The 26,359-nt window shown below is 44.3% G+C and overlaps 1 protein-coding gene across 3 annotated transcripts; it reads left to right on the forward strand.

Annotated features, from left to right (window-relative positions):
• Positions 1–307: 307 nt before the first annotated feature.
• Positions 308–25,204, forward strand: ZBTB1 (zinc finger and BTB domain containing 1). Of its 3 annotated transcripts, none has more exons than XM_086748578.1 (3): positions 308–570; positions 10,520–12,431; positions 23,342–25,204. In XM_086748578.1, the coding sequence occupies exons 2-3, from the start codon at positions 10,540–10,542 to the stop codon at positions 23,376–23,378; spliced, it is 1,929 nt and encodes a 642-aa protein (XP_086604704.1). In that variant the 5' UTR covers positions 308–570; positions 10,520–10,539; the 3' UTR covers positions 23,379–25,204. The 3 variants fall into 3 exon arrangements, with proteins under 3 accessions (XP_086604704.1, XP_086604706.1, XP_086604703.1); XM_086748580.1 differs by having other exon boundaries at positions 10,520–12,259; XM_086748577.1 differs by lacking the exon at positions 23,342–25,204 and having other exon boundaries at positions 10,520–13,759.
• Positions 25,205–26,359: the final 1,155 nt, after the last annotated feature.

Genomic DNA, 26,359 nt, shown 5'->3' on the forward strand with positions numbered 1-26,359 from the left:
GGCTGGTTTTGGGGAAAAGGAGCGGAGACCCCGCTCTGAGGGGCGCAGGGAAGGGGCGTTTTTTCCACCCCCCTCTCCGGCTCCGCGGGGGCCGGGAAAGGTGTGGGGGGTGAGGGGGAGACAGCCCGACAGCCAGGGTCCCGCGTGGGCGCCCACGGGCGGAGGCTGCTCCGCTCCAGGTCCCGCCGGGGAACGACGTGGGGTCAGCGGAGGGGCCGGCCTTGCGGCACATGGGGAGGGGGCGCCGCCAGCGCCATCCCGGGGCTCGGCGGCGGCGGCGGGATGGGGAGGAGAGGGGAACGCGGCAGGGAGCCGCCCGCCGGGCCCCGGCATTGGCGGCGGCGCAGCAGCGCTGGCAGCGGCGGGGCCGGGAGCCGCCGGCCGCCGAGGGGAGGGGTCCGGCTCCGTGCGGTCGCGGCGGAGCCGGCGCTGCGGCAGCAGCAGGCGCGGCGGGGCGGAAGTCCTTTGTTGCAGCCGCGGCAGCAGCAGCAGCAGCAGCGGCGGCGGGAGCGGTGCGGGCAGCTCCCTCTCGGCGGCCGCCGCCTCCTCCTCCTCTTCCCCGCGCCGCGGGTAAGCGGGGCCGCGCGCCCCTCCGCGCCGTCCCCCGGCGCCGAGGAGCGGGGTCAGGGTCGGGGGGGGGAGGCGGGAGGCGGGAGGCGGCGCGGTGGCGGCGGCCGCAGCTCCGCCGGCGGCGGGAGGTGGGAAGTGCCGAGCGGCATGGCCCGGCGCGGCGCGGCGTGGCCCGCCATAGTGGCGCGGGGTTGGAGGGGGGGGAAGGAGGGGGGGGAAGGAGGGGGGGAGCGGGGCTGCCAGGTAGGGGCTTTTCCAGCCGCGGCCGGTCCCTGGCGAGCGGCCGCCGCGGTGACCTTGCGCCCGGCCGGCCTGGCACGATGCGAGGCGGGGGCCGAGCGGCGGCGGGGGCGGCGCGGGGGCCGCGGCGGGCGCGCTCCACCTGCGGGGCGGGTAGGGCCGGGCCGGGCCGGGCCGGGCCGGAGCGGGACGGCGGGCGGCGGCGGCGGCGGGGCCCTGCGGAAGCGGGCGGGGGTGGAGGGGGGGATGCTGAGCCGCTCGGCGGGGCGCTGGAACCGGAGAAGCGGCCTAGGGAGGTGCAGGGGCGTGAGGCGGGGAAGGGCACCGCGCTGCCCTGTTTGCGCTGGGGCTCGAAGTCACGTTAAACATCTCGAGTGCCGTCCTCGCCCCCGCCAGCGGATCCCAGCGCTGCCTTCTCTTTCTTAAAAAAAAAAAACAAACAAACAACAAACCACCAAAACCCCCCAGACCTAAAACTTGGAGGGAGTTGCGGTAGTTGAGCGCAGAGCTGAGCGGAGCCGCAGCGCGGAGAGAACGCTCCACCCTGCCAGGCGGGAGACTTGGGTTTCACTCGGGGCTGGCAGGGCACCGGATCGCCTTGGAGGCGGCTGGAAAGGAAGGGGAGTCGTTTTGTCACATAAAAACAAGTCCTGTGTTGCTCTGGGAGCGGTGTCGAAAAGTCTCGTTCCTCAAAGGACTCCTCTTTTCTTCTCGGGTATGAAGGTAGTAAAAAGAGTAGAGGAAAGGGGACTGGAAACGCTGTGGGTTTGGCGCTGGGGTTTTATTCCTTTCTGGTTTTCAAGACTTTTTTGTAACTCAGATTCTCAAGTTTGGCCTGTTTGTCGGCTGGTAGACGAGTGCCGGCTCCTCTTGACACGTAGGCATCGGTAAAGGGATGGCACGGGTAGGATGCTGGTTAATACTCGGGTATTTACTGCCAGATTCTGTCGTTTGCTTGGTTGTTTCCCTTGCACTAGAGTATCGTGTACTGCAAAAACTACATACTGCGAAACTGTCCGGGGCTGCAACAGTGTGGTGTTCCTTAGGCATTTAATTACATTAAACAAACATTCCTTTAATTAAAGGTGTTTGTTTAACATTCCTCATTACAGCTCTTGGAAAAACCCACACAGCAGCCGTGAGCGGGGTGGGGGGAGGATGCGGGCTTCTCATTTTTACGAATTACAACGTAAGCTTTCACGGTGAGCGGGGGTGAGGCATTGAGACCATATGGCCATGGGGAAAACCGGCCAAACGCGAACGGTTGCAGCGCTGGCAGAGATTTTCTCAGGCAGCAGTGTAGCGCGTTGACAAGATTGTAGAGAGATTTTTGGGTGACTGGCCAGAAAACGTGAGGAGTAACAAGTCGTATTAGTTGCACTCTGCTGCTGTTTGAGGTAGCAGGGAACCAGCAGGCACTGGGGGGGTTTGCATGGATGCGGGGCGGCTGCAGGAGGGCGTGGGTAACGAAGCAGTGGGTTGGGGCTGCATGGTAAAGCTTGGAGAAGTAATAGAAGCCCCTTCTTCCTGGTAGCCGGAAAGTTTTGTGTGGGATAAGATCACAGGCTTAACAGATGCTTCAGCTTTGCTTGCACAAGTCTTTTCTTCATGCCATGTTGTCACTGGCACAGGAATTTGCAGCAATTACGTTGAGAGTGCTTATACCAACCAGTGATTTGGGTTTTTAGATGCTTTCTTGCTTGAATGTGTGAGGTTAATTGCTTCTTTCACGGATTTCCATTGTTGCTGACAGTAGAGAGCCCTGAAGTCCAGGATGGACAAAGCCTTAGTAGTCATCTGCTGTATGGAAACAAAATCGCTGCTCAGAATTGAGATAATGAAAGTTTCCTGATAAAAATCCCAGTGTCCTTTCTCTTAGTTGTTACAGCTGGACCTCTGACTAGAGTCCTTCCGGACCTCACACACACGTAGCGTGAGAAGCCCCGTGTGCATTTTTCAGTTTGACCAGCGGTTCCTCAGCGGTGGGGTTATGCTGCCCTGCCTCTGCTTGGGCACGGTATGCACTGTCACCCAAAGACTTCTGTTGCAGACACAGTGTGTGGGTGCAACAGCTGACATAATTTGCATGGAGACCATTTATATCCTCAGTTTTGTCTGGTAACTTTTTATTTGTTCGTGTTGTGCCATTGCAAAACTCTACAATTAGCTGGCAGTTGCCTTTTTTCTCCCTGTATTAAACCTCTTTCATTGCATGGAGACCTTAGTGCCGTTATTTATTTATTTATTTTTATGTGCTGCAAGTAAAATGTGAAGCACTTAAGACCAGAAAGAGTCAACCAAATCTGTAGTCTGACCTGTGTGTCACAAGTTACTGTGCTTCATTCATGTGCATCCAGCAAGTTGTTATACCAAAGTATGACTTCTGTTTAGTTAAGGGTGCTCTCCTGGAAGGCACACATATCTTCATCTGAAGGTCTCAAGAGATGGCTCTTGAAGTTGAAAGTTGGTGTAACTCCAACTAGATAAAAAGGCTCATCTTTCTGCTACAAGGTGTAAATGGTGTGTCATAATTTTTTTCCCCACTATTTGTTTTTTTTAAACATATCATTACCATGTTGCCTGACAACTTTTTACAACTGTAAAGGTGTCAGATAAAAGATAACTGACTTTCTAGAGTAATCATTTGTGGCTAGCAAGTTACTTTAAAAGACTGCATAAGCTCTCTCTAGTACTTTTACTCCATAGATCTGATCTCAAGTTGTTTGAAGTTGAGATGGGGCTTTAGTGCAAGCTCTGTTCTCTTAATTTATTTACTGCTGCTTTTCTGACACCATATTCCTTGTCTCTCAGGGAGTGTTCTTACCCAAGAACAGGTAATATATCTTAACTAGTTCTCAGTTAGCAGCTGAGAATCCTAACTTGCTAAATTTTGACGGCTGTTTCTCATTTGCGGACATGGATGCTGAATCACTGGAGAGCTGCCTGCTGGGGAGGGGATCGAGTAGCTCCAGCAGCTCGTGGTCGGGGGCTTTGGAGCCTCTTACCTTTCCCTGGTTCAGATCTAGCCCAAGTGTTGCTGAAACTTGTTTTGATACGTTTGCCACGAGTCTTACTTGAAATGAGTTGATTCAGCCATCAGGATGCGTCTGAAGATGAGTATCTGCACCATTGGAAACGGCTTCACAGCTCGCACGCCTGAAGGCGGCTGATTGGAAGGGCTATGGGAGGAGGATAAATTATACCTTCCGTCCTACATAGCCCAAATAATGGAGCTTAATGAGATTTTCCCTGGCAGTACATGGAATTCTCGTAATTGTTTTAATTAATGATCAAGGCTACGCTTGCAATGCAAACTGCGTCTTATCCATACCCGCTGTTGAGGTGGATGGTGGTCACCTGGCCCCATGTTCTTTCCTGGTTTTGCAGCATTTGTGGAAACTGAGGCACCTTCTTGGACTCATCAGTACCAGAGCAATCTCAGTGGCTTCCTCTTGAGTATATCTAGATAAAAGTTGTAGGCTGTTGACAGTTCTGTGATCAGTGCACTAGCTAAATACTTAAGCTTCTCAGGCATCATGTGGAGAATGTAGACATGTTGTGTAGGATTTTCTCCTGAGCATCTAGATGCTGTCATTTAGGAATCCAGATTCTTTGGTGGGTCTGACCCACAGAGGCAAAATAACTCTTCAGGGAGGAGAGTTCTTGGGAACCCGTGCCAGGGTGGGATATGGTGTCAGACTGCGACGGGGAATTTGCTTTCGGCTGCCTACGCGCTTGTTTCTTTGGATAACTGGGTGTTGTTTTCTTGAGGTTTTCCAGTCTCGTTTTCTATTAGCACCAAATTCTCCATGCATTTATTATACTTTTGTCCAGCCTGCTCTGGGTTTCCAAAGAAAAGCAGCCAGTAACTAAGCATGTAAGCACTCTGTTTTTGCCTGCTCAGCAGTGGAAATGCTGGGTTTTGAAAACCACCTACTAATTTTAGGAGCCAAAAGGCTCCTAAATTCTGAACCTTGTGGTATGTCTTTTTTAAAGACAGAGAAGTTAGCAGAACTTTACCAGTTCTTTGCTTGAGGACTCTTCTATTTCTTTAGTTTTAAGACATTTTAGAAAATTTTGGATGCAAGAAAATGACAAAAAGCATGGAGCTATAGTAAATACCTGTTCTTTCTTGTTAGCAGTCTTAAAACCAGCATATTTGATTGGTGCAATAATGCAGCTTACCTTGTTCATGGTAACATCTGAACAGTAATAGTATCTGAGTGGTGACTCAAAAGAAAAAAAAAATCTGGTAACTGACAAACAGCTTGAATCAAAGTATGGCAGTGTGAAAATAAACATTTACTAGGAGAATAAAATGCGTATGGAGACTTTGAGTCTGAAAATCAGAGTGAGAATACCTGACTCAAATATCTTCACTTTTCATTTTCATCTCAGATGCTCTTCTAGCATATTTTTTTCAGAACACCTCTGCATCGTTCAGTATTGCTTACAACATGGCCCGTTGCCAAGTTTACTGCACAAATCAATCATTGCTGAAGATGGAGTTACTTGTGTTGCTCGTGGACTTTCTTGTGATGTTTGTGACTACTGTATTTGAGTGCTTCACAAAAGGCAGCATGCTAGTCCATCGGGCAAGTGGCTGGCATTTCTCCCCTTTTTGAAATAGAAAAGAGTCAGAGATGATCAGAAATACTTAACAATTTTGGATTGACAAACCTGCCTGCATAGAGCTTTAATTTTCCAAGATAATCAGTGATAAATACATATGGAGGATAGCTTCCACTGACCTCAGTTTCTGCCGGTGGTGCTTCCTTATGTGAAGAAATTGGACAACCGAAAATGCAAGCCAGGCTTATTAAAAAACAAAAAGAAGACGGAAGTGACTTAGGAAAAAAATTTTTACACTGAGGGTTGTAGAACACTGGCACAGGTTGTCCGGAGAGGTGGTGGATGCCCTGGAAACATTCAAGGCCAGGTTGGGCTGGGCTCTGAGCAACCTGATCTGGTTGGAGATGTCCCTGCTCCTTGCAGCGGGGTTGGACTAGATGACCTTTGAAGGTCCCTTCCAACCCAAACCATTCCATGATTCTGAGACTCTAAGATGCTGAGATTCTATGATTCTATGACTTGTCCTGGCACTGACGGCAATGGGATGCTGTTCTCCAAGGCAGTATTCATTGCTGTGAGATTCTTCCTGTTTGTCCCCTGCTCTCATTCACATCACATCCTCCAAAGGCAGTGCCAGATGAGCAGGGATCTTGTGTTTTTGCTGCTTGGATCCATCCCTGGACAGATCCAGAGGGTATGCTGAGTAAGAAAGCGAACCTTTGGTAAGAGGAGGGCTGGAAGACTGTACTACGTTATATACATAAAGAGCAGCTGAATTAATCCTGCATTAATTACAGCATTTCGTGTGTATATACTTAACTTTGAAACCTTGGGTTTTCTTTAAAAGGACCTGTTTTTATTCTAATGCCTGCTTTTTTCCAAAAGCAAACTTCAAAAATAGTTTGCAGCATTGAACCACCCACACGGGTGATAAATGCAGATCTCTGCCATTTGAGCAATTAAAGTAACAAAACAATGGTAAATTATCGTTTTCTGAGAGCTTGCTCTTTCTGGGAAGGAGTTTGTCAGCAAGCCCATGATATTTGCTGATGGCAAAGGCATGGCAGAATTGAGAATTCGGGGTTCAGTTCCAGCTCTGAAAAGGTGAATGCTATAATTAAAAAATGGGTTTTCCACCCATGCCCCAGCATGTCTATATTTTTACTCCTTTTGCCCTAGCCCCTGCAAGTTGGCTCTTTCCAGCCCCTTGCCCAAGCACCTTCCCACCACCATTGCACCCATTTTTAATTCCCATTGCTGGTTCCTAATCCCAGTCCCCTCCTCTCGGCTTAGGACTCCACTCCCAGACTGCTTTTCCCTGCCATCCCGACTTCCAGAGATTTCCCCTCACATCTTCTTACAATTCCCAGTCTCCTTGTGTTTTCAGTAAGTTCCCTCCTGGGTCTGGCTTTTGTAAGCCAGAACCAAGCATCTCCGTCCGGCTGCCAGGACGGATGCTAAGACCCAGTGGTGAATTGTGGTGTGGAGCAGTCTCCGCTGAGCACTGCTGCTGGTTTGTGACTTTGTGGAGGTGGCACCTAGAATCATAGAATGGTTTGGGTTGGAAGGGACCTTTAAAGGACATCCAGTCCATTCCCCCTGCAAGGAGCAGGGACATCTCCAACCAGATCAGGTTGCTCAGAGCCCCGTCCAACCTGGCCTTCAATGTTTCCAGGGATGGGGCTTCCACCACCTCTCCGGGCAACCTGGGCCAGTGTTCCACCACCCTTATTGTAAAAAATTTCTTTCTTATATCTAGTCTGAATCTACCCTCTTGTAGTTTAAAACCATGGCTGAGCTCTGTGTGAAAGAGGGGTTTTATCGTGGGTGGGATGGCCCAGGCAGGCCTCCGTGTACAAAGCAGCTGGAGGAGGATGAAATGTTCTCAGCAAGGCTGTAATCTGAGAATTCAGTAACTAACAGAAGTCTTAAGTGTGAACAAACTGGTAATTTTTATTTTCTCCCCCTTAAGCTTATAGCTTGGCTAAATTCAGTCAGATTTTTATATTGTACCAACATAGCACTTTCTCCCACGTGAAGTCTCTCTTCAAAGATTTTGGAAGAAATATAATTTTTTTTTAATTTTTAAAAGAAAAAAATAATAATCTGCATATATGAAAGATTTTTCTCAGCCTCATTTTTGGAACCATTTTGGCTGAAATTTTCTGTGGACAGGAAAAAAAAAATCAGTCCAAAGCAGACAATTCAGAAGGAGAGTTTTGCTTTTGCTGGTTGAAATGTGTCAAAGTTTTAAATAGCCCAACACAGGCTCTCATAGTGGGAAGTGTTGGCAGCTGTAAATATGTAGTTACATCCTGCAGGTTAAAACAGCATCCAGAGGGAGGATGCCAGTACTTTCATTAACATAAATAACTTCAAACGCTCTCTATTTTAATTCCTACGTGTAGCACTACCGCGATAGAGACCGGGTACCTATCTGAGCACCTTGCCATCCTGGTGAAGTGACCTCATGCTCGGGCTGGTTTTTTCCAGAGTGGTGGTGGGAGGTTGGGTTTGCGTATCAGAACTCGCGTACTGAAAGTCGAATGGGGAAATATCTTTCACCTTTTTCAAAGAAGGAGGAATGTTGGAAAAGATGAGTTTGTGTGCCGTCACTCCGGTGGCTGCCAGATCATTCCCACCATTCGGAAATGCCCCGATTTGCAGGTGTGTGCAGATAATTTGTGACCTTCTTTTTGGTACAGGCTTGCTGCTTGTACTGCTCTTTTGGTATTAGAAGACATGATGGAATACTTTTCATATAGGGGAAAAAAGCCTCCAAACTTGCCACTTTCTGAGGATGAGGTGATTAAAATGAGCTGTCCTGAGCCTCTTGTCTTAATGGCAGTTCACACCAAGAGGCCAGTGGTGCCTTAGAGTCCATCTTCTCATTTTCTCACTGGTTTTTGCTCTTATAATGTGGAAGTTGAAGTCAATTCTTTGTCATTATGCAGCTGCTCTTCTTAATATTTGATACAGTATACTGAATTACATTTAAGCATCTAATGAAGTACCTCAAATCCAAAACACATTAGCACTTGGAAGAATATGAAGTGCCCTTTTATTGTTATTTGATGTTGAGAGCTTTGCTGTTTTTCACAGAACCATCTGAAGTTACCCTGTGACTTAGACAATAATACATTTTCTGTAGAAAAGACATGAAGTTGTTTCAGAGATTCTCCTACTTTCAAAGCCACCCTTTTGCAAGTTGGTAAGAAAGCCATTCAATTAATTCCATGCAACGAGTTGTATTTCTGCAGTGAACATCACTGGGCCAAACTGGTGGGAGAATTATTATGGTGGGGTGCTCGCCTTGAGTTTTGGGTGTGGAGGATTGGGTTGAGAGGAGAGGAGCAGCTGCCATTCAGATGCTCATCATCAGTGTAGTTCAACCCAAATCTCAAGGTTCCCATTGCCAGACAAGGTCTGGTGTTGGTGGCGATCCATATGCTATACGAGTTGGCAGCAGGGAGTATTGCTGGGTGCGGTGAGCACGTTCTCGTCTTGAGAGCTTGAACACGTTTCTTCCATGGCAGCACTTCGTGGAACGAAGAGGAACGGAGACTTATCATTAGGTTTGCTACTTAACAAGTCAGGCAACGCCTACAACTTGTGAATTCAACACTAATTGTGGAATTTAATTTCTCCATCTGTTCCCCAGCCTCTAGGAGATGTAAGCTGTTAGGGGAATAAGAAGAAATAGGGAGCATTTTTGTGTGTATTTCGTTTAAATTTTGGACAGTTGAAAGAATGGTTGCAATCCATGTGTTTCACTGAGTCATAAAATGCCATTTAATAGATGATGTTTGCTGGCCTGTAGTTTATTTGTACAAATCTCTTACAGTTATTTGCATTATTTGCAATAACCTTTCAAAATGTTAAGAATGCTCGTTACTGCTTTAGGTTTTTCATTTACATTAGGGCGGGGGGTTTCTCACCCCCTCCCTGTGGAGTTGTTACAGATTATGTATACTAGTGAAGGTTTTCCAAAGTGAGTAGTGACTAGCTGTTGGATCTGGCCACGCTTGGTTAAGTTTACCTTTTGTAAATCAAATGCACATTTCTTCTGGATGTTTTTGTTAACATAAACTAGTATGTTTTCTTCCTCTTTTCTTTGGAGGATAAATTAGTCCTTTCAGTTACAGCACCCTTCAGTACTTACAGACCCTTCCCTCTGGTCTTTGTCCAGGCTTCATTTCACTGTGGCTCCACTTCTGCCTTGCTGTCCTTCACAGTTCTCTGTTGCTGAGTTTTTCTTTGTCCAGTCTCCCGTCTACATGCTTTGGTTATATAACATACAGTGCTGTGAACGAGTGGTTTTGAGAGCGGTTGGAGGCACGGCGTGCACCACTTCCTGCCTCTCTGCAGCCCGTGCGGCTGTTGCGCGCTAGCCTGGTCACCATCTGCAGCGGGCTCGTACGTGGGACGTGCCATCACAGCCGGGCTGCCCTGTGCTTCTGAGAACGCATTTGATTTTGCAGTTCCTGGTTTGCAGGATGCCTTGCAGATAAGGTTGAGACTGTCCCTGAGCTGCGCTGAAGAGCAAGAAGTGCGTGGATGTAGCTTGTGTGGATGCTCCACTGATGTGTCTTATGAGTTTCCTTTAATGGGGAGGGAAAGACCAGTTTGAACCTGGCCTGGTTTCCAGTATGTGTTGCATCATATGCCCGTTGGACTGACAGGTGAAAAAGGCAAGTTGAGACTGAAGAGTGGTTTCTGACAGTCAGTTTACCTTGTATAGGTGTTGTCCTGGGGCCATCTTACAGAAGTCTACCCTGTGACGGTTTTGAAGTTCTGCATTTAGAATTCATATCTGAAGATCTTGGCTGTAGGACTTTGAGATACCTTTGCTAATTTATATTCTAGCAGCGTTGCTCTGATTGACGTGTGTGGTGGTTATGTTTATTAGTTTACTAGTCTTGTAAGTCTAGTGGCGAGAACATGGAATTATGGATGTTTTCACTGGCATCAATGTCCGTAGTAGTTACCAGCAAAGATCTCCAGACCGGAAGCTGTACCACAAACAGCGTGAGAATAGGAAAATCTAGAGAAGAAAAAGTTGGCAGTTCCTCACTACATTTAAGTACATTTTGCTTTTTGTGCTTATGACTTAATGGATGTGTTCTTCTTTATGCAGGGCTGTAATTGAAGTACAAGATGGCAAGAACCAGCCATAGCAACTATGTCCTTCAGCAGCTAAACAACCAAAGAGAGTGGGGCTTCCTGTGCGACTGCTGTATCGCTATCGATGATATTTATTTTCAAGCACATAAAGCAGTCCTTGCTGCGTGCAGCTCCTATTTTAGGATGTTTTTCATGAACCATCAACACACTACAGCCCAGCTGAATCTAAGCAACATGAAGATTAGCGCTGAGTGCTTTGATCTTATTTTACAGTTCATGTATCTAGGAAAAATTATGACAGCCCCTGCCAATTTTGAGCAATTTAAAGTGGCCATGAACTATTTACAGCTATATAACGTACCTGAATGTCTAGAAGATATACAGGACACAGACTCATCTAGTTTAAAATGTTCATCTTCTGCTTCTAGCACCCAGAATAGCAAAATGATATTTGGCGTGAGAATGTATGAAGACACACTTGCTAGAAATGGCAGCGAAGCAAACAGGTGGGGCATGGAGCCGCCAAGTTCAACAGTAAATACATCCCATAACAAAGAGCCTGATGAAGAAGCTTTGCAGCTAAGCAGCTTCCCCGAACAACTGTTTGATGCCTGCAAAAAAAGCACCACGTCCAAATTCTCTCACACAAAAGAACGCGTGTCCCACTCGCGCCGTTTTGGAAGAAGCTTCACCTGCGACAGCTGCGGGTTTAGTTTTAGCTGCGAAAAGCTACTGGATGAGCACGTGTTAACGTGCACTAACAGGCATTCTTACCAAAGTGCCAGGTACTACAGTGCTGAAAAAATAGACTTTAGCGAAAAGGACTCTACTTCTAAAATAATCTCCACACAAACAGAAAAATACAAGGGGGACTCGAGCCAAGCTGCAGACGATTCTTCATCTCCTGTGTCAAACATCACGAGCAGAAAAAGCAGCACGGTTGCCTCTGAGACATCAGGTGAAGAAGGAAGTAGAGCCTCTAAGAGGAAGAGGATTATCATCAAGATGGAACCAGAGGACAGTCCTGCAGATGAGCTGAAGGATTTTAATATTATTAAGGTAACAGATAAAGACTGCAATGAGTCTTCTGACAATGACGACCTAGATGATGAACAGGAAGAGCCCCTTTACAGATACTATGTCGAGGAACAGATCAGAGAGAAGAGAAATGTTCAGAAGGCTTTAAAGCCCCGTTTGTCCATGGATGAGGATGAAAGAAAATGTTTGAAAAGTCCGCGACACCTTAACAGGAAAGCTCCTTCAGTGCAGGAGGATGTGGAGAACGCTCCCTGTGAACTTTGTGGGCTAACAATCACCGAGGAAGACTTGTCCTCTCATTATTTATCCAAACACATAGAAAATATATGTGCTTGTGGCAAGTGTGGTCAAATACTGGTCAAAGGCAAGCAGTTACAGGATCATGCACAGACCTGTGGAGAACCCCAGGATCTGACCATGAATGGTATCAGAAATTCTGAGGAGAAAATGGACTTAGAAGAAAACCCCGAGGAGCAGTCGGAAATAAGAGACATGATGTTTGCCGAGATGCTGGAGGACTTCAGGGACAGTCATTTCCAAATGAACAGCCTTCAAAAAAAACAGTTATACAAGCATTCTGCCTGTCCTTTCCGATGCCCTAACTGCGGTCAGCGTTTTGAAACAGAAAACCTAGTGGTTGAACATATGTCAAACTGCCTGGAGCAAGATCTGTTCAAGAACTCCATGATGGAAGAGAACGAGAGGGATCACAGACGTAAGCATTTCTGCAATCTTTGTGGGAAAGGATTTTATCAGCGTTGCCACTTGCGGGAACACTATACCGTTCATACCAAGGAGAAACAGTTTGTTTGTCAGACATGTGGGAAGCAGTTCTTAAGAGAGCGCCAGTTGCGGCTCCACAATGATATGCACAAAGGCATGGCCAGGTATGTCTGTTCCATTTGTGATCAAGGAAACTTCCGAAAACATGACCATGTACGGCATATGATATCTCACTTATCAGCTGGAGAGACTATATGCCAGGTCTGCTTTCAGATATTCCCAAATAATGAGCAACTGGAGCAGCACATGGATGTTCATCTGTATACATGTGGAGTATGTGGAGCAAAATTTAATTTGAGGAAAGATATGAGATCTCACTATAATGCCAAGCATTTGAAAAGAACATGAGCGTAAACATACTGTTAAAGCATTAAGTTGGCAGCAGAGAACACCAAAGCAAGGCATACAGTATAGTAGACAAAAATTGAAAAAAAAAAAAAATTGAAAATAAGTTCTTTTTTTATTATTATTTTTTTTAAGACCCTCCTAACCATAGGTGTCTATTTAGGCTCATTATATAGCTTTGAAAAGCATCATGTGTTTAATTATTACATTTTCACTGTTTCCTAATATCAGTTTCTGTTCTTAATTTTATTGTTTTACTAAGTAGATATACAAATCATTATTTTTAAACTGTAGATTAAAAGCACAATGTTACCCCTTCACTGACTGCTATTAAACAGTTCTCGGATCCACGTCCGTAAGATGAGTGCTTTAATATTTCCATGTGTTGTTTCTTCATGTGAAAATTTTAGATCACAGTGATTAATGTGCAAGAGCATAATTGTTCATAATCCCCAAATTAATTTTCAAAATGAAAAAAAAAATGCCAAGAAATAATCCTTTGTTCTTCTCTAACTCTGCTGTAAGCGCAGAGCTGGCTGTCCTGGTCCTCTGCTTCTTGGCTTTGTTGGAATCTGCATCCCAGGGGTGAGAGCACGTAGGCTTCAGTTAAACCTTGCAGACTTGGACTGGTGTGCGCGAAGGGAAAGGCAGTTAATGACCGTTGGGAGAACCGAGGAGTTCCCAGCGCAGTGGTCGTTTTCCAGACTTGAAGTCCTAGCAGAACTGTACAACTGATCCTGGCCTTTCATTTTCTGTCTGTACCCACGTGGGTGTACACAACCCGCTTACCCTGATGCACAAGGGGAGAGGGGCTGTGGTGGGTTGCTAGGAATGCAGAACGGCCGTGTGCGTTGAAGACTGCATTTCTCAGCCTAGCTGTAAATGGTGCCTTGCTGCTTGTGTTGGAAAGTTAAAAGTGTGAAGATAGTCCCGTTGCTTGGGCGGGGAGGGAAGGGGGACTGTGGCTCATGTGAACCTTAGGTTTTTTTGTTTCTCGTTTTCATGATACTTTCTGAATGTTCTGTTTTTCAACAAGAATATACCAAGAAAAGCCTGCAGAGTTTGCTTAATAAATGTAAAGACTTTTTATGCCTTTTAAGATTCCTTTCTGATTCTAGTATAGCCCTAATTCGTTTAGCTTGTCTCTTAATTGAATTTAAAAGTCCTACTCAGTATCAGCTGACATCAGTTGGCCTTTGAGAGAACGAATGGCTTTGACTCCTAGGCACCAGCTATCTGTGTGTTAAAGTGCGTGATTTTTAATGGGGGGAGGAAAGGATCCTAATCCATAATGGTGGAGAAAACTATTAAAAAATATAACCTAGCCGTACTTTCTCCCAGCAGATCTCACTTTATCAATCCTATTTCCTACTGAGCTGTGGAGGGAGGAGAGCAGCTGACATCAGCTATTAAGGCAGTTGGACTAGATGATTGTTGTAGGTCCCTTCCAACTGAAATACTCCATCACCCTGTGTGCCAGTGGTGGGGTTGAGAATAGGAGCCAGGAGCTGAGGATCTAGTCCAGGCCTTTCACGCACTTGTCGCTGTTGGAGCGGAGTTTTCATCCCTTGTTGTTTCTTGGGGATTACGAGGGTTATCGAGCTTTAATGTTAGACTATTTAGAGAAATGAACGCAGTTCCGAATCTCCACTATAACTGTTTAAATTAGTATGAGTTGCCTTGCACTTACTCAGTTTTGAATGTGCGTCAGAATTTCTCTTGGGTGTTAGATGCGTGCATTTCTGCAGTGATGGAGAAGGACCCCAGCAGCAGACCTCAGTCCTGATCTGGCAGCTGGCTCCCCAGGCACTGACTGCGTCAGGTGCAGTTCGGGCCTTTAGCGTTTTGCCGTAACTCCCCAGTCCTGTGTTTTCCTGTATGATGCTGAAGCCAACCAAGTCCTGAATAACACTGGAGCCAAAAAGACTGCAGACATGAATGCACTCCAGCATTTCACTTAATTCAGAGCTTCTCCCTTAGGATTTATTCCACATTCCCTGTCCCAACCCAGACTGAAACTCAGTGTGTAAGAGTTCGAAGAATAAGTGGGATGGGTATTTTAACACTTTTTAGCACTGGAGTCAGCGGTAAGGTGATTTTGAGACTCTTCAAAAGACAAAATACTTAACTATAATGATTGTCTTACAGATTAAGTAGTTAGGTGCTGTAGGGGAAGAGCTGAGGAGGTTAGTACACTGCACACAGCAATTCTCTGACGTGCAGGTTATCCCTTACGGTATCAGCTATGGCTGGACTGGGAAAAGCAGCCAAGGGAAGTGAGGGGGAACTGGAGGGTGCTGGGGGAGTTAGCAGCAGAATCTTGTGGCGCTGGGGAAGTGGGAAGCCTTAGTGGGAGAGGAGGGATGGATGAAGGCTGGGAGGGCAGGATTAGAGCTGTGCAGTGGGAAGAAAATCCCAAAGGTGGCATGGAGCGGGAGGCTGGAGGAGTGGATAAAATGTCTTGTAGACGCCTGTGAGACCGGAGTGGGAATGACTCAGCTTGGCTGGGAGAGCTGTCGGCCCCCGGCGATTAGCTCACTGCAGAACAAACTGGGAGTTCGGACTGCATACCAAGTGCAGCCAGCCCCAGTGCTGGAAGGACTGCGGTGGCAGAGCAAAGCCTAGATTAAAGACCTTGTGGAAATCGAGGAGGTGACCTCTGTGAACTAAGAGATCATTCCTGAATACAGTGAAGGGCTAAGGGTGATTTATGGAGACTCCTCCTCAGGGTCAGGAGCCCTTGTTTACAACGTATTGGTCTGAACTTGACCCAAAAAAGTTTCACAAAAAAAGTTACTTCCTAGTGTAAGTAGACCTGCCAACTACAGAAGTTAAATGGAGGAGCTGGGAATGATGGTATTTATGTGTACATACTAACTTTATAAACACCCCGGAATACCTTTGTTTTTCAATTGTAAGCTGTGTTGTAGTAGCCTTTCAAAGGAAAGCTTGTTAAACCTTTCCAGCTGAACTTAAAATAATGTTTTTTCCTGTTCTTGTGAAACAAAACCCAGTGCCTTGGAGGTCATGTGTATGAATGTCCAGACGAAGGCTCAAAAAGAGCCTGGATTGCACTGCAGGGGAGCTTGAGAGTGGATCCACTTGTATGTAGGCAGAGAACCAGAATGACTGAAGTAGCCTGAGAAGTGATCAAGGGGAGTAGAGGAGAAAAAATCAAAGGTACTAAGGCATAAACAAGACAGCCTGGCTTGCAAGTAGATGGGGAGAGTGTTTATGGTGCTGTGTAAAAGCGTGCAGGGGAACAGCAAGAGACTATTGAAGAAAATGTCTGGAGTGACAGGAGGAATTTGGCTGCAGTGAACGGGGAGAAGGGGTGGGTGCTGAGGCAGCCTGGGGCTGGTCACTCCTGGTGACAGGGGTGTTCTCCCCAGAATGGGACAACATCCACAGGAGAGTGAAATGACGGTGTTTCAGCCCTCTTACAGTGATCAAAATTACTGTGGAGACAGAATGAAAGCAGACCTGAAAAAAAAAAAACAATGGCAGTTACGGTATCCTAGAAGTCTTGCTGTTACTTGAAAGATAGCTAAGGGGAAGCCAAAATACTTATTCAGAGTTCTGTTTCCTCTAACAAATTTGTACTTCTCAGTCATCATAACATAGTTCCTTTGCATCTCCTTACTGCTCTGTGTGGAGTGTTAGAGTGTAAAAGCACTTCAGGGCCGTTGAGAGTGGAGGTGTAAGCGTATCACATTGCACAAAGTGTAGCCAGAAAGAGACGCCTTGCTGGACAATATCTGACTTACATTTTTAAGTGATATGCTATTTTTTTTTTTTTTTGAGGCTCGCTCTCTGTCCTGTTCTTTTCCTCATTTTGTCAGTGGTGTGGGCTGTGACCCTGAAAATAATTTATAAGTAGCCAGCCTAGCTCTTAGTGTTCAGGATTTACTGAAAGTTAAAAAGAGGGAATTCATGAAGACCTGGAATGTCCCTTAAAGTATCCCAAAAGCTGTCGAGCTTCTTTTTCAGTTTCAGAGGAGATATTTAAAACGTTAAAAAATAGATATACTTGTAAATGCTCATTGGCAACTTGTTAATTCAAAGAGTATTTACATTTGTGTATGATGATATTTGTAGCCGACAGCTCTGTGGAGAAATCTTGATTTGAATAGATTAGAATATCACTGAATTCTAAGAATGTATGCTTTGATTAGGGGACTTCTCTATTTAATATTTTCAGTTAGTGGAGAAAGTACAATTCAGCATATTTTTTTTATTCAAAGCTGAAGACAGAAAATGTCCTGCCCTGGAGAATATATTAAAAATACATTGTTATAAAAGTGAATGCTTTGACTACACTATTGTGTTTGAACACACTAGTACTAAACCACCAAGAGTATCTCAGCTATTGGTGAGGATGTAAGTTTGCTCCTGAAGGCACTGCCACCTTGAGCCCTGGCAGCCCCTTCCTCCTCCCTACCTAATTTCAGCTCTCATATCCCATGTGTGCCACCCTCTCCATTGTCAAAAAGCACGTATTTATGTAGCTTCACAATGAACTGAATCAAACAACAGGCTTTTTTTTTTATTCCCTGTGGAGCTGTTTTTTGGCTGGATCAGTTCCCCACTGTGCTTCCCTCTCCGGCTCTATGTCAAATCTCGTGCTAGCACAATAGAAGGGGTGGCACGAGGGGAGAAATGAGTGACTGGGAGGGGGCTGGTTTGCTTAAATGAGCTGTACCAGAACTCAAAAGCACATCCCAAGCTTAACTTGGTCTCTGTCTCCCTCAAGCATCCTGGTGGAGGCTGAACTCTTAAATTCATCTCCTATTTCCTGATAAGGCAAAAAGGCAGCCCAGCCTCTTACATACAAATGAGACGCATCTATGCTCTCTGCCCTCTTTATGGGAACTGGAAACCTTCCGGCGCTCAGCTCACCCCTCAAATATGCTCTGGAGCCTTCTTGGTCTTTCTCGAAACAGACTATGTCATGCTCCATGCCACTGGGTTTGTGTGGTTGGCCTGGCCTGAGGCCAGGAATGAGCTGGGCCCCTTGTCCAGCTGGACATGGGAATGGCTCCCACCTTCCTCTGGTCTTCGTGCCCTCCAGCTGTGGGCCCAGATGCAGCTGTGCTGCCCGCACACTGGGCAGCTGTGCCCCCACTCTCCCACTGTCCTGTACCCCTCGCCGCTCACAACGTGCGCTTTTCTGGGCGTCGTGATGGGGAGAGACAGTCCTCTCATTTTTGGTCTAATACTGAAACCTCAAAATTCCTTGCACAAGTGAAGGAGATGCTGGCAGTATCTGTTAATATCCCTGTGTGCCTGCTTCTGACTTTTAAGTGCTTCCTAATCTGAAAGGGTTAAAAATAAAATATTCTGACTCCCTTAATTCTCGGTTGGTTTGGTGCTTGTCACAGACTGAAAGACCTACAAGATGAAGCATGACTAATTTGACTTTATAAAGTCTGCTAAAGGCTAGAAATTAGGAACATGTTTTTAAAAGCTGACATTTCTGTAGTTCTCGGCTGTAAACCAGTTTTCTGTGTTTTCTTCCAACTTCCAAAAAACTTCTAAAGTATTGCTGTGCAGTGTATACTTGAGACGTGTTAGTAGGCTGAGATTTTGAAGGGGGAAGATGCCAAAAAACAGGACACGTTTTATAAATTAAGTGTCTTCTGCCACTCTTGCAGTCACTTCTACAATTCTGGAATTAATTGTGATTTTATTTTATTTTTTTTTCCTGCAGAAGGACAAATTTTAATTTGTTACAGGGCAACAGAACTCATGACTCAGGAGTCAGTTCATCATGACTATAAATATTCAAGCCCTGAAACAAACACGTTCCTTTTCATGTACGTGAATGACCAGTGCCAACTTTGCAAGAGAAATGCTTTTTTTTTGGGTCATTTTTTCCCTCAAATCTCTTGTAGAGTTTTTTTTTTTAATTTAAGTGACAGGAAAACAATATTCTGCATCACGCTTTTAGAGAAATTATTTTCAGTAATTTGTGCACATTCACTATATAAAAGTAGTTGAAAATAAGTTTTTAAAGTTTCACATTAATGTATTCAAGGGAACATAACAAAATCATGAGATGAGCAGATAGTCCAAGGCCAGATTTTGACTTTGTTTTGCATAGCTAGCATGACACGCTTCAGGCCAAGAACCTAGAATTTCAGAAGTGGTCAGTATCTTTGATTCTCTTGCAAGAAAACGAAAAGGTTTAATCCTTTCTGTGCCTTCTGGCATATGAAAACTATAGTAGACCTTCCTGCATCTACAACCACAAAACCAATGCTGTATCTAGCATTTCCTATGGGAGAAAAAAAAAATTAGCCCTTTCAGAGCTGTTCAAGGACTTCCCTCTCTGACAAAGTCCTGATGCTGCTATTGTTTTTACTTAAACTCAACTGTAATTTGCATCAATAAGATTTTGGGGTGTACTTTTTTTTTGGTTACAAGTAAGAGATGGTCTCAGATAAGTATGTCTTGTGGTTCCGTAGACAACCCAAGACTCCTGACAGGGAGTGAGAAGAGAGCATTCCTTAAAGGCCTCCAAATCCTGGAAGCTCTATGGATTGTGGGAAATCCACTGGAAATCAGGACTGTTCACAAATCCTTGGTTTCTCAACCTGTTTGTCAGGCAAAGTATCACCAGTGTCGGCAGTTGCCAAGGTCTTCACAGCAGCAGCATTCCTGACATGAAAGATGCAAAAATCAGTCTTCCCTCATGTCTTCTCCCCCATCTCCCCTTATGACGAGAGTGCCATCTTAAAAATTCATCCTTTTGGCTCTTCTGTTTGCCTTCTGTTTTCTGAAATAGGAAGTATTTATAGTAATGACTAGGGCTAAGAACTTGCCTTTTTAAATAGTTCTCGCATGTTCAGTTGAACCTACACAACTCAGTAATACCTATTCTCTCCTTTTTAGGTAACCATCCCAGTACATTGGGGATGGTCACCAAAGGGACTTCTGCTTCTGACTCCCCAGAAAATGAATGGGAGAAATAATGTCCTTCCCTCCATGGCAAAAGCACCAAGACCATGAAACTTTGTGGAAATGCAGATATGCTGGCTAAAAAATAGTGTTTGCTGAATAGCATAGACTACTTTTGGTTTTGGCAATAGATACACCAGACTTCTGGTATCGGTTATGCTCCTTCCTTTTACACAAGTCCTCATTAGAGCATTTATTCAGGATGCTAAAGATGGTGCCTCTGTTCCCTCCCTGCCTGCGGGGTTCTTACTGGTACCTACTGGTAGAGTCCCAGCTACTAAACTGCTGAGGTTCTGTTTTCTAGCCATTGGTTATTTAATTATTTGTACAAAGTAGAAACATTTTAAGAGATGAAATCTAGAATATCCTTCCTTCAGGAAAAGGACAGATAACAGTAGTATTGTAGAAAGAGGAAATACAGGGTAGGATCCCTTGGAGCTGATGAAGAAATTGTCTTAGTACGTCCCACAGCCCAGGGGAGAGCTCGAATCTCTGAGCTGCATTGCTGTCAGGTAGATTTTTCTGTACGCTTACATACGCTGTCAGACATGACCCTGACACAGTCTGCGTGCCTGCAAGTATGAGGGTTAGCCCCACCTAGTCTGCTTTCAGACAGGGTTGTGTTTCACTTAGATTTTACTGGCTGTTGCTAACATGGTAGGTTCTGCCAGAAAAGACAGAGGTCCTGGTGAAAAGTAACTTAAAAACTGAAAAATAAGTCCGTTAAGACACCAGTCATCTTACAGTGGCTGTTACGGTTCTTTCAGCTTTAGTTTGTGTGCAAAGAGTTAAATAGTTCAAAGGCACTTTCCCTTGGAGAATGTTTATTTGATCAAGTTCAGTGTGGCTTAGACCCCAAACAGAAATACTAGCTTCAAACAGAGCACTACTATGAAAGTAGGAATAGTCTGTGGCCTTCCAGACCTCACAAGCTATGTTGGTTTGTTACACAGAGTCAAAACAAAGATGTCCCTTAAAACACATATACATTAACGCAGTGTATTTCACACACCGCAGTCTTTTATCTCAGATCTGCTTTTCTCCCCAGTCACTGGGGCTGTGCCAAAGTCTCTGAGATCCTGGAGGAACTATAGACTTCTCAGTAAAAAGCATATATGGTACGATTGGACCATCCAAGCTACTTGGATCATTAAAGAAAAGGCTTTGAGTGCTGCTGCTCCTGTTTACTAAGCTTGAAGAACTACATCCTTCCGATTTTGGAACAGTGCTTTGCTTTGCTTCTTGATTCCCTTTACATTGCAGAAAGCCAAGTGAGGAAGAACCCAGGGGGTGCTTCTCTTTTAAACAGAGGCCAGATGATCTTATTAGCTGGGGGTGTGTTGGTTTTGTTTGTTTTTTTTTTTTCAGGACCTTAGCTGGCTGAATCTTCAGACTTCTAATAAATGTGCTAAGTATTAAAAAAGCATTATTAATACATGATGAGATAGGCCAAGTCCAACCACTTCATGTAAGAGTCAAACCCATGCATATGCTATTAGTACAGGAACCTGATATCATGCCAAATCTGGAGAGTTATCTTTGATCTATCTCCAGATCCTCCTTTCATTTGTAAACATCCAGCTAATCACAGACTTCCTCTGACTTTTATGAAGTGGAAGAAACTGCATCCTTTGTAACATCTCTAAAGTGCTTTAACTTTGCAGATGTTCCTGGATGTGCGTGATGGGGAGGTGTGAGCTCCATCTGGTGGCTAACTGCAAACATGCCTGTTGCTATTTAAAAAGCTCAAACGTCTCTACAGTTTAGCAGAGTTACTGTGTGACGAGTGAAGCAGATCCTCTTGCAGCTGTGCATTCCTAAAACAGCTTCTGTTTTTTGGTTAGCTAGAGGATTTTAGCATCTTGGAGGAGGGCACATTTACCTCTAATCTAGCTTACTGTGGGCTAAAAGCTCCAACCGATGCCAGTTCTCTGGTGTTCACAGTTCTGCATGTACACATCACCACAGCTGGCACTGATTAACAGTATTTTTGCAGTCTCATTGGAAAAATGTAATTTAATATTCCCAGGCAACCCACCTTCCCACACTCAGAGGTGGTCCCACACAGCATAGTCAGTGTGTGTGAGGGTGGTGGTGTAAAGAAGGTCAGCCATGCCGCGTGAGCTGTGTATGATCTGCAAATAACAGAGATCTTTGACTGTAAAATGCAGGCTAGCATCTTCATAATGTTAAGATGTTAAACAGATGTTAGCAATGTTAAACACTGATATTGTCCGGGGAAAAATAATGTTCCCATGCATACTGTACTGAGAGTACTTTTTTTCCCCCTTTGTTAATTTACAAACAAAAGGCATTTCCTGACCTTAGAGCTACTCAAGTAAGAGCTCCTTTGAGATAACAGCATCAGTCCAATGAATTCCCCTCCAAGATCTGAAGAATGTATTAGGTAGGCACATGGACTATACGTATACTTGCTGCCAGCGCCAGCAGTACTTTGAAGCCAGTAGCTTGCCCAAGGCCTGCTTCCCCATGTTCATGTCACCCTCACGGCATGAAACAAAAGCCGTTTGGCCCAGATTGCTTTTTTGCCCACCATCTAGTATGTGACGAGGCGCAGAGGGCAGATACAATATACAAACAGTTCTGGGCTTGGCACATGCTGTGAGGGGCTGGCCACATGTCACACGGGGCTTGGTATAATGCGCGCCGGAGTGTGGAGCACCACTCTCACGGCTTTCCTCTCAAAGGTATGCCAGGAAATTCAGCTCTGAGCTGGCCTTGAGAACGCTCTAGCAGGTAAGTAATGCAGACAGCTGCTAAACTTGGCTTCATGTGCAGCCTTGAAACCCTTCCTGCTCTGCAGCATAGCCACAACCACTTCGTCCATGGCTGCCATAGTGTACAAAGAAATATCAAGTGTCAACGAGCCAGACAATCGTATACTTTGTACAATGTGATTTACATATCCAGAGAAAGGACTCAGTGTACCAAGAAAAAAAACCCTGAGGATTGTCTTTAAAATTTACATCCACATGTTTCCAATTTCTTGACTGTTCATATCAGATACAAAGCTGCTCATATTTGTCATAAAGTAGTTTGCTCAAAAGAGACTTACAGAAATTGTAAATATTTGTATCATTTATCTGCATTTAACCTAAAATAAGACTTTGGGAAGGGGGGTTAAGTAAATAGATAACAATTACCTCTGAATTAGGCAAGGGAAAAAAAAAACAAACCCAAACCAAGGCAAATACGAAGCAGTAAAAAGTATTCCAGGGTGGGGGTGTTCCAAGCTATGAGAAGTCCAGACTGAGGGGAAATAATACTTGTGCAATTTTTTGAGCATCCACTAAGCCAAACCATAAACCACTGCTGGAAAGTAACACATACAGTATCAAAAAATAACTTCTGGAAGGCTTGGGAAGTGAAGTTTTTCTTCAGCAAATCTTTAGCTGTTTTGAAAATGGTCGGTAAAGGAGAAAGAAACCAACAAAAGTTTCTGACACAAGATCAAAACATTGTTTAAGTTGTGTTTTGGTGGGGTAGGGGTTGAAGGAAATGAACTGTATGGCTTTTAAACAGAGCTCCTGACTGTGGTGGGTGCTCGGAATATAACTGAAGGATGGGTGTTTAGAGCAAAACCACACCATAGTGAGGTGGGAGGGACCACATCATGCTAGCAAATATAGTACTGGAGTGTGGGCTTCTGACTTTTAATATTTTTTTGCATTTCTTTTCTGCATGGCAGTAGTGAAATAGGGACTTCTAAGCTTCTGAACAACTGAGAGAACCAGGTTTGAAGAAGACATGAGGAAGAACTGGTCGGCAAAAGATTTCATAAAAACTCAGAACCACGTGTGCCAGATCTGAATTGGCACCACCTTTCTTTTTTGACATACCGCAGCAGTCGCAAAAGGCACCAAAGCAGTCAAATTAGAGCATGCAGTAAAAGTTGTTTTGGACTCTTCTCTGTATTATAAAACTTACTTCCTTGTGACTATTATTTACACCTGTTAAAAACAAATTTGAAGTCTCCTTTCATGGAGCAGACAGCCAAAAGAGGCACATGAAAAGCCTTAAGGGGTGCACTGAAATGGGTTTGCAGAATTTGTTATTCATGCGCTGGAGTGCTCCTTTTCTGAAATGAGACTTCTTAGAGTTTCTGTTGAAAACTGTTTTTTAGATTCTTTAGTTCAAACATTAGAAGTGTATACTTGTGAACTAAAAAATGTATTTTCAGACAGTTACAATGCTAAACTATCAAGTGTTAGGAAAAAAAAAAAAAGAGCACAAAATGAAAAAAAAAATCTTAAAATCTGAGGACAGAGGGTCCCTGAGGAAGGATAGGATGGTGAGAAAGATCCAGCTGACCTGATTCCCCCTGCTGCCGTGATCATCATTTGCAAGCTGAAGAGGACCTTCCATGGAGCACAGTGCTTGCATGTGGCGAGTAAAGAAATGGTGCTCTGGTTTTATTACAAGAATGGCGAAAAATTTTGACCAACAAGCAGATGAGTAAATGTGAAATAATCTTCACAGGGCACAGGGCGCACCTTGTTCTGGATCTAAGCCTTGCAAAAGCTGGCTTGAAGAGGAGAATCAGGCATTCATGTTCAGATTTGAGCATTTTAGGAATCCTGATGTTTCCAGCTAAATCAATGGGGAAAAAAACTACCCAGAAAACCAACAAGGCAGTAAATATTTCAAATTAAGGCCAGCATGGATTTAAAAAATACTTTCTTTCGCTTCTCCCAGACAACAGTGGATCAGATTGAGACATGTAAGCAGACTAAACATGCTGATCTATATTCTGCTGTAGTTGCGCATCTTACTAATTCTACTCATGACTATAAAAGGATGTTTCATTGTTCAGTATAACTGTTATCTCAAGAAGAGTCTGTCTATAATTTTATTTCTAATTGGCATTATTTTCATTACTGTTGTTACGAAGTGTGTAAAATATTGTCTGTATTGCAGCTTGTATAGGGCATGTGTCTGTGCTTGCTTTACTCTAGAGTTTATAAAGTTGCTATACAAATGCAAGAAAATATGTTCAGGTATCTTTGAATGTGGTTGCTTAATCTAATTACACAGCCCCAGACATTTCAGCATATAGATGTTGAAGGTATTGGCTCTATTAACACATAACGTCTTAAACATGAATACAGGCATTGTAAAAGCCTTCCTTGCAATATTGGAATGCCGACACTTCTGTCCCAGTGGCTGTGCTGGAGCAAAGGGGAAGATGGTGAATATCTGGGCAAAGCTAGATACCACCGGGGACTCCGCAGGGAGAAGGTACAATATAGCTGGGAAATCTAATAGAAAATGAGATGTCCTTTCCATAAAGAACAGGAAGGACCTTCATGGTAGGACCACCATGAAGCAGAGGAGAGAAGGGAAATACGTTTATGGCATCAGCTAAAGATAGGCCTTCAACAGTATACTAAGCGTAGGACATCTAGAACAGGCTATGACTGTTCTGTAACCTAGCAATTACTTGTAGTCTGTCAAGTATCAGTAAAGACATTCCAGGTTAGTTTTAATCATCTTTAAAGCTTATTCTGTGCTTTGATACAGTATCTTTAATAAAATATTCTTACAAATCTGCTTATTATTCTCATTTAATTCCATCTTATACCCGAGTTAATAACAGTCCCGGCAACAGGGTGAAGTTCCAGTTACCACCTGCTTCATCTGCTCCTGCGTTTTCCCCATTCACCTGCTAAGAATGACAAGAGGGAAAACTCAGATAAGTAAAAATCCAATAATCATAGGAATGAGAAAATAAGAGAAATTTATAGCACTGCTACTGTTCAATTATAAAAATTCTTCACACTAATCATTTAAGTGAATCTGAGAGATTAATCAAAATATATTGATCTCTGAGTATGAAGTATTGGTCTTTGCCTGTGTTTACAGTACACCATTTCCCTTGTTTAAGACTTACCATCATTTTCCAGCTTTACAGTTACTGCCAGTAGTTACAGTATGTTGTTTAACCCCATTCATAGCAGTTCTAGACAAAATTCTCTGCTTTCATTTACTCACCCCCTGGACCATATAGAGTATCCTTTTAATATCTTCAAACAAGACCAAGCAGAGTTCAACTTCAAGTATACTAGACAATAACATTAGAATTCAAAATAAGGTGCAGCCATGATCTGAAAACATAAAGTTATTTAATAGGAACAAGTGCAAGCTGGAATCATTAGCTGTGCAAGTAAAGGAACAGCTGTTTAATTTCTAGTGAAAAGAATAAATTTGTTATTTTGGATTAAATTCTGAAAATGAGTCTGGCAACATCATGCTGTTGCAAATAAAGGTAAAAACAGAAATGTCTAAACTGGAGTATAATCTGCTTCTTCAGAACTGCTAAGGTGGGAGCCGGCAATGTCTCCAGTTTTGATCACGGCACTTGAAAAGTAAGACACAAGTTTCATGCAGAGAATCCAGGAGAAGGCAATGAAAATATCTAGAAGCCGAGAAAACCTTGCCTTTGAGCACAGATTGAATGATTTTTACATCATCTTACAGAAGAGGTGGCAGAAGGGAAACATGATGATTTTCATATATATTATAAAAGTTGGTTGCAAAGAAAAATGGAATAACATGTTTTCTCATGCCCACAAATGATAGGAATAGAAATAATTGCCTTAAATCGCAAGAAAGGGGATTCTGGCTACACGCAAAATGAGACTAAATGACCTACTGAGGTCTGATTCTATGACTACTTGCAAACTATCTGCTTTAAAGTCCCTTATTT

The sequence above is a fragment of the Chlamydotis macqueenii genome, chromosome 5 (genome assembly GCF_036417535.1).
Source record: "Chlamydotis macqueenii isolate bChlMac1 chromosome 5, bChlMac1.mat, whole genome shotgun sequence".
Lineage (NCBI taxonomy): Eukaryota > Metazoa > Chordata > Aves > Otidiformes > Otididae > Chlamydotis > Chlamydotis macqueenii.

Bases quoted from the DNA above. Each gene is read 5' to 3' on its own strand.
- ZBTB1 (XM_086748577.1), top strand. From the start codon at position 10,540: ATGGCAAGAACCAGCCATAGCAACTATGTCCTTCAGCAGCTAAACAAC.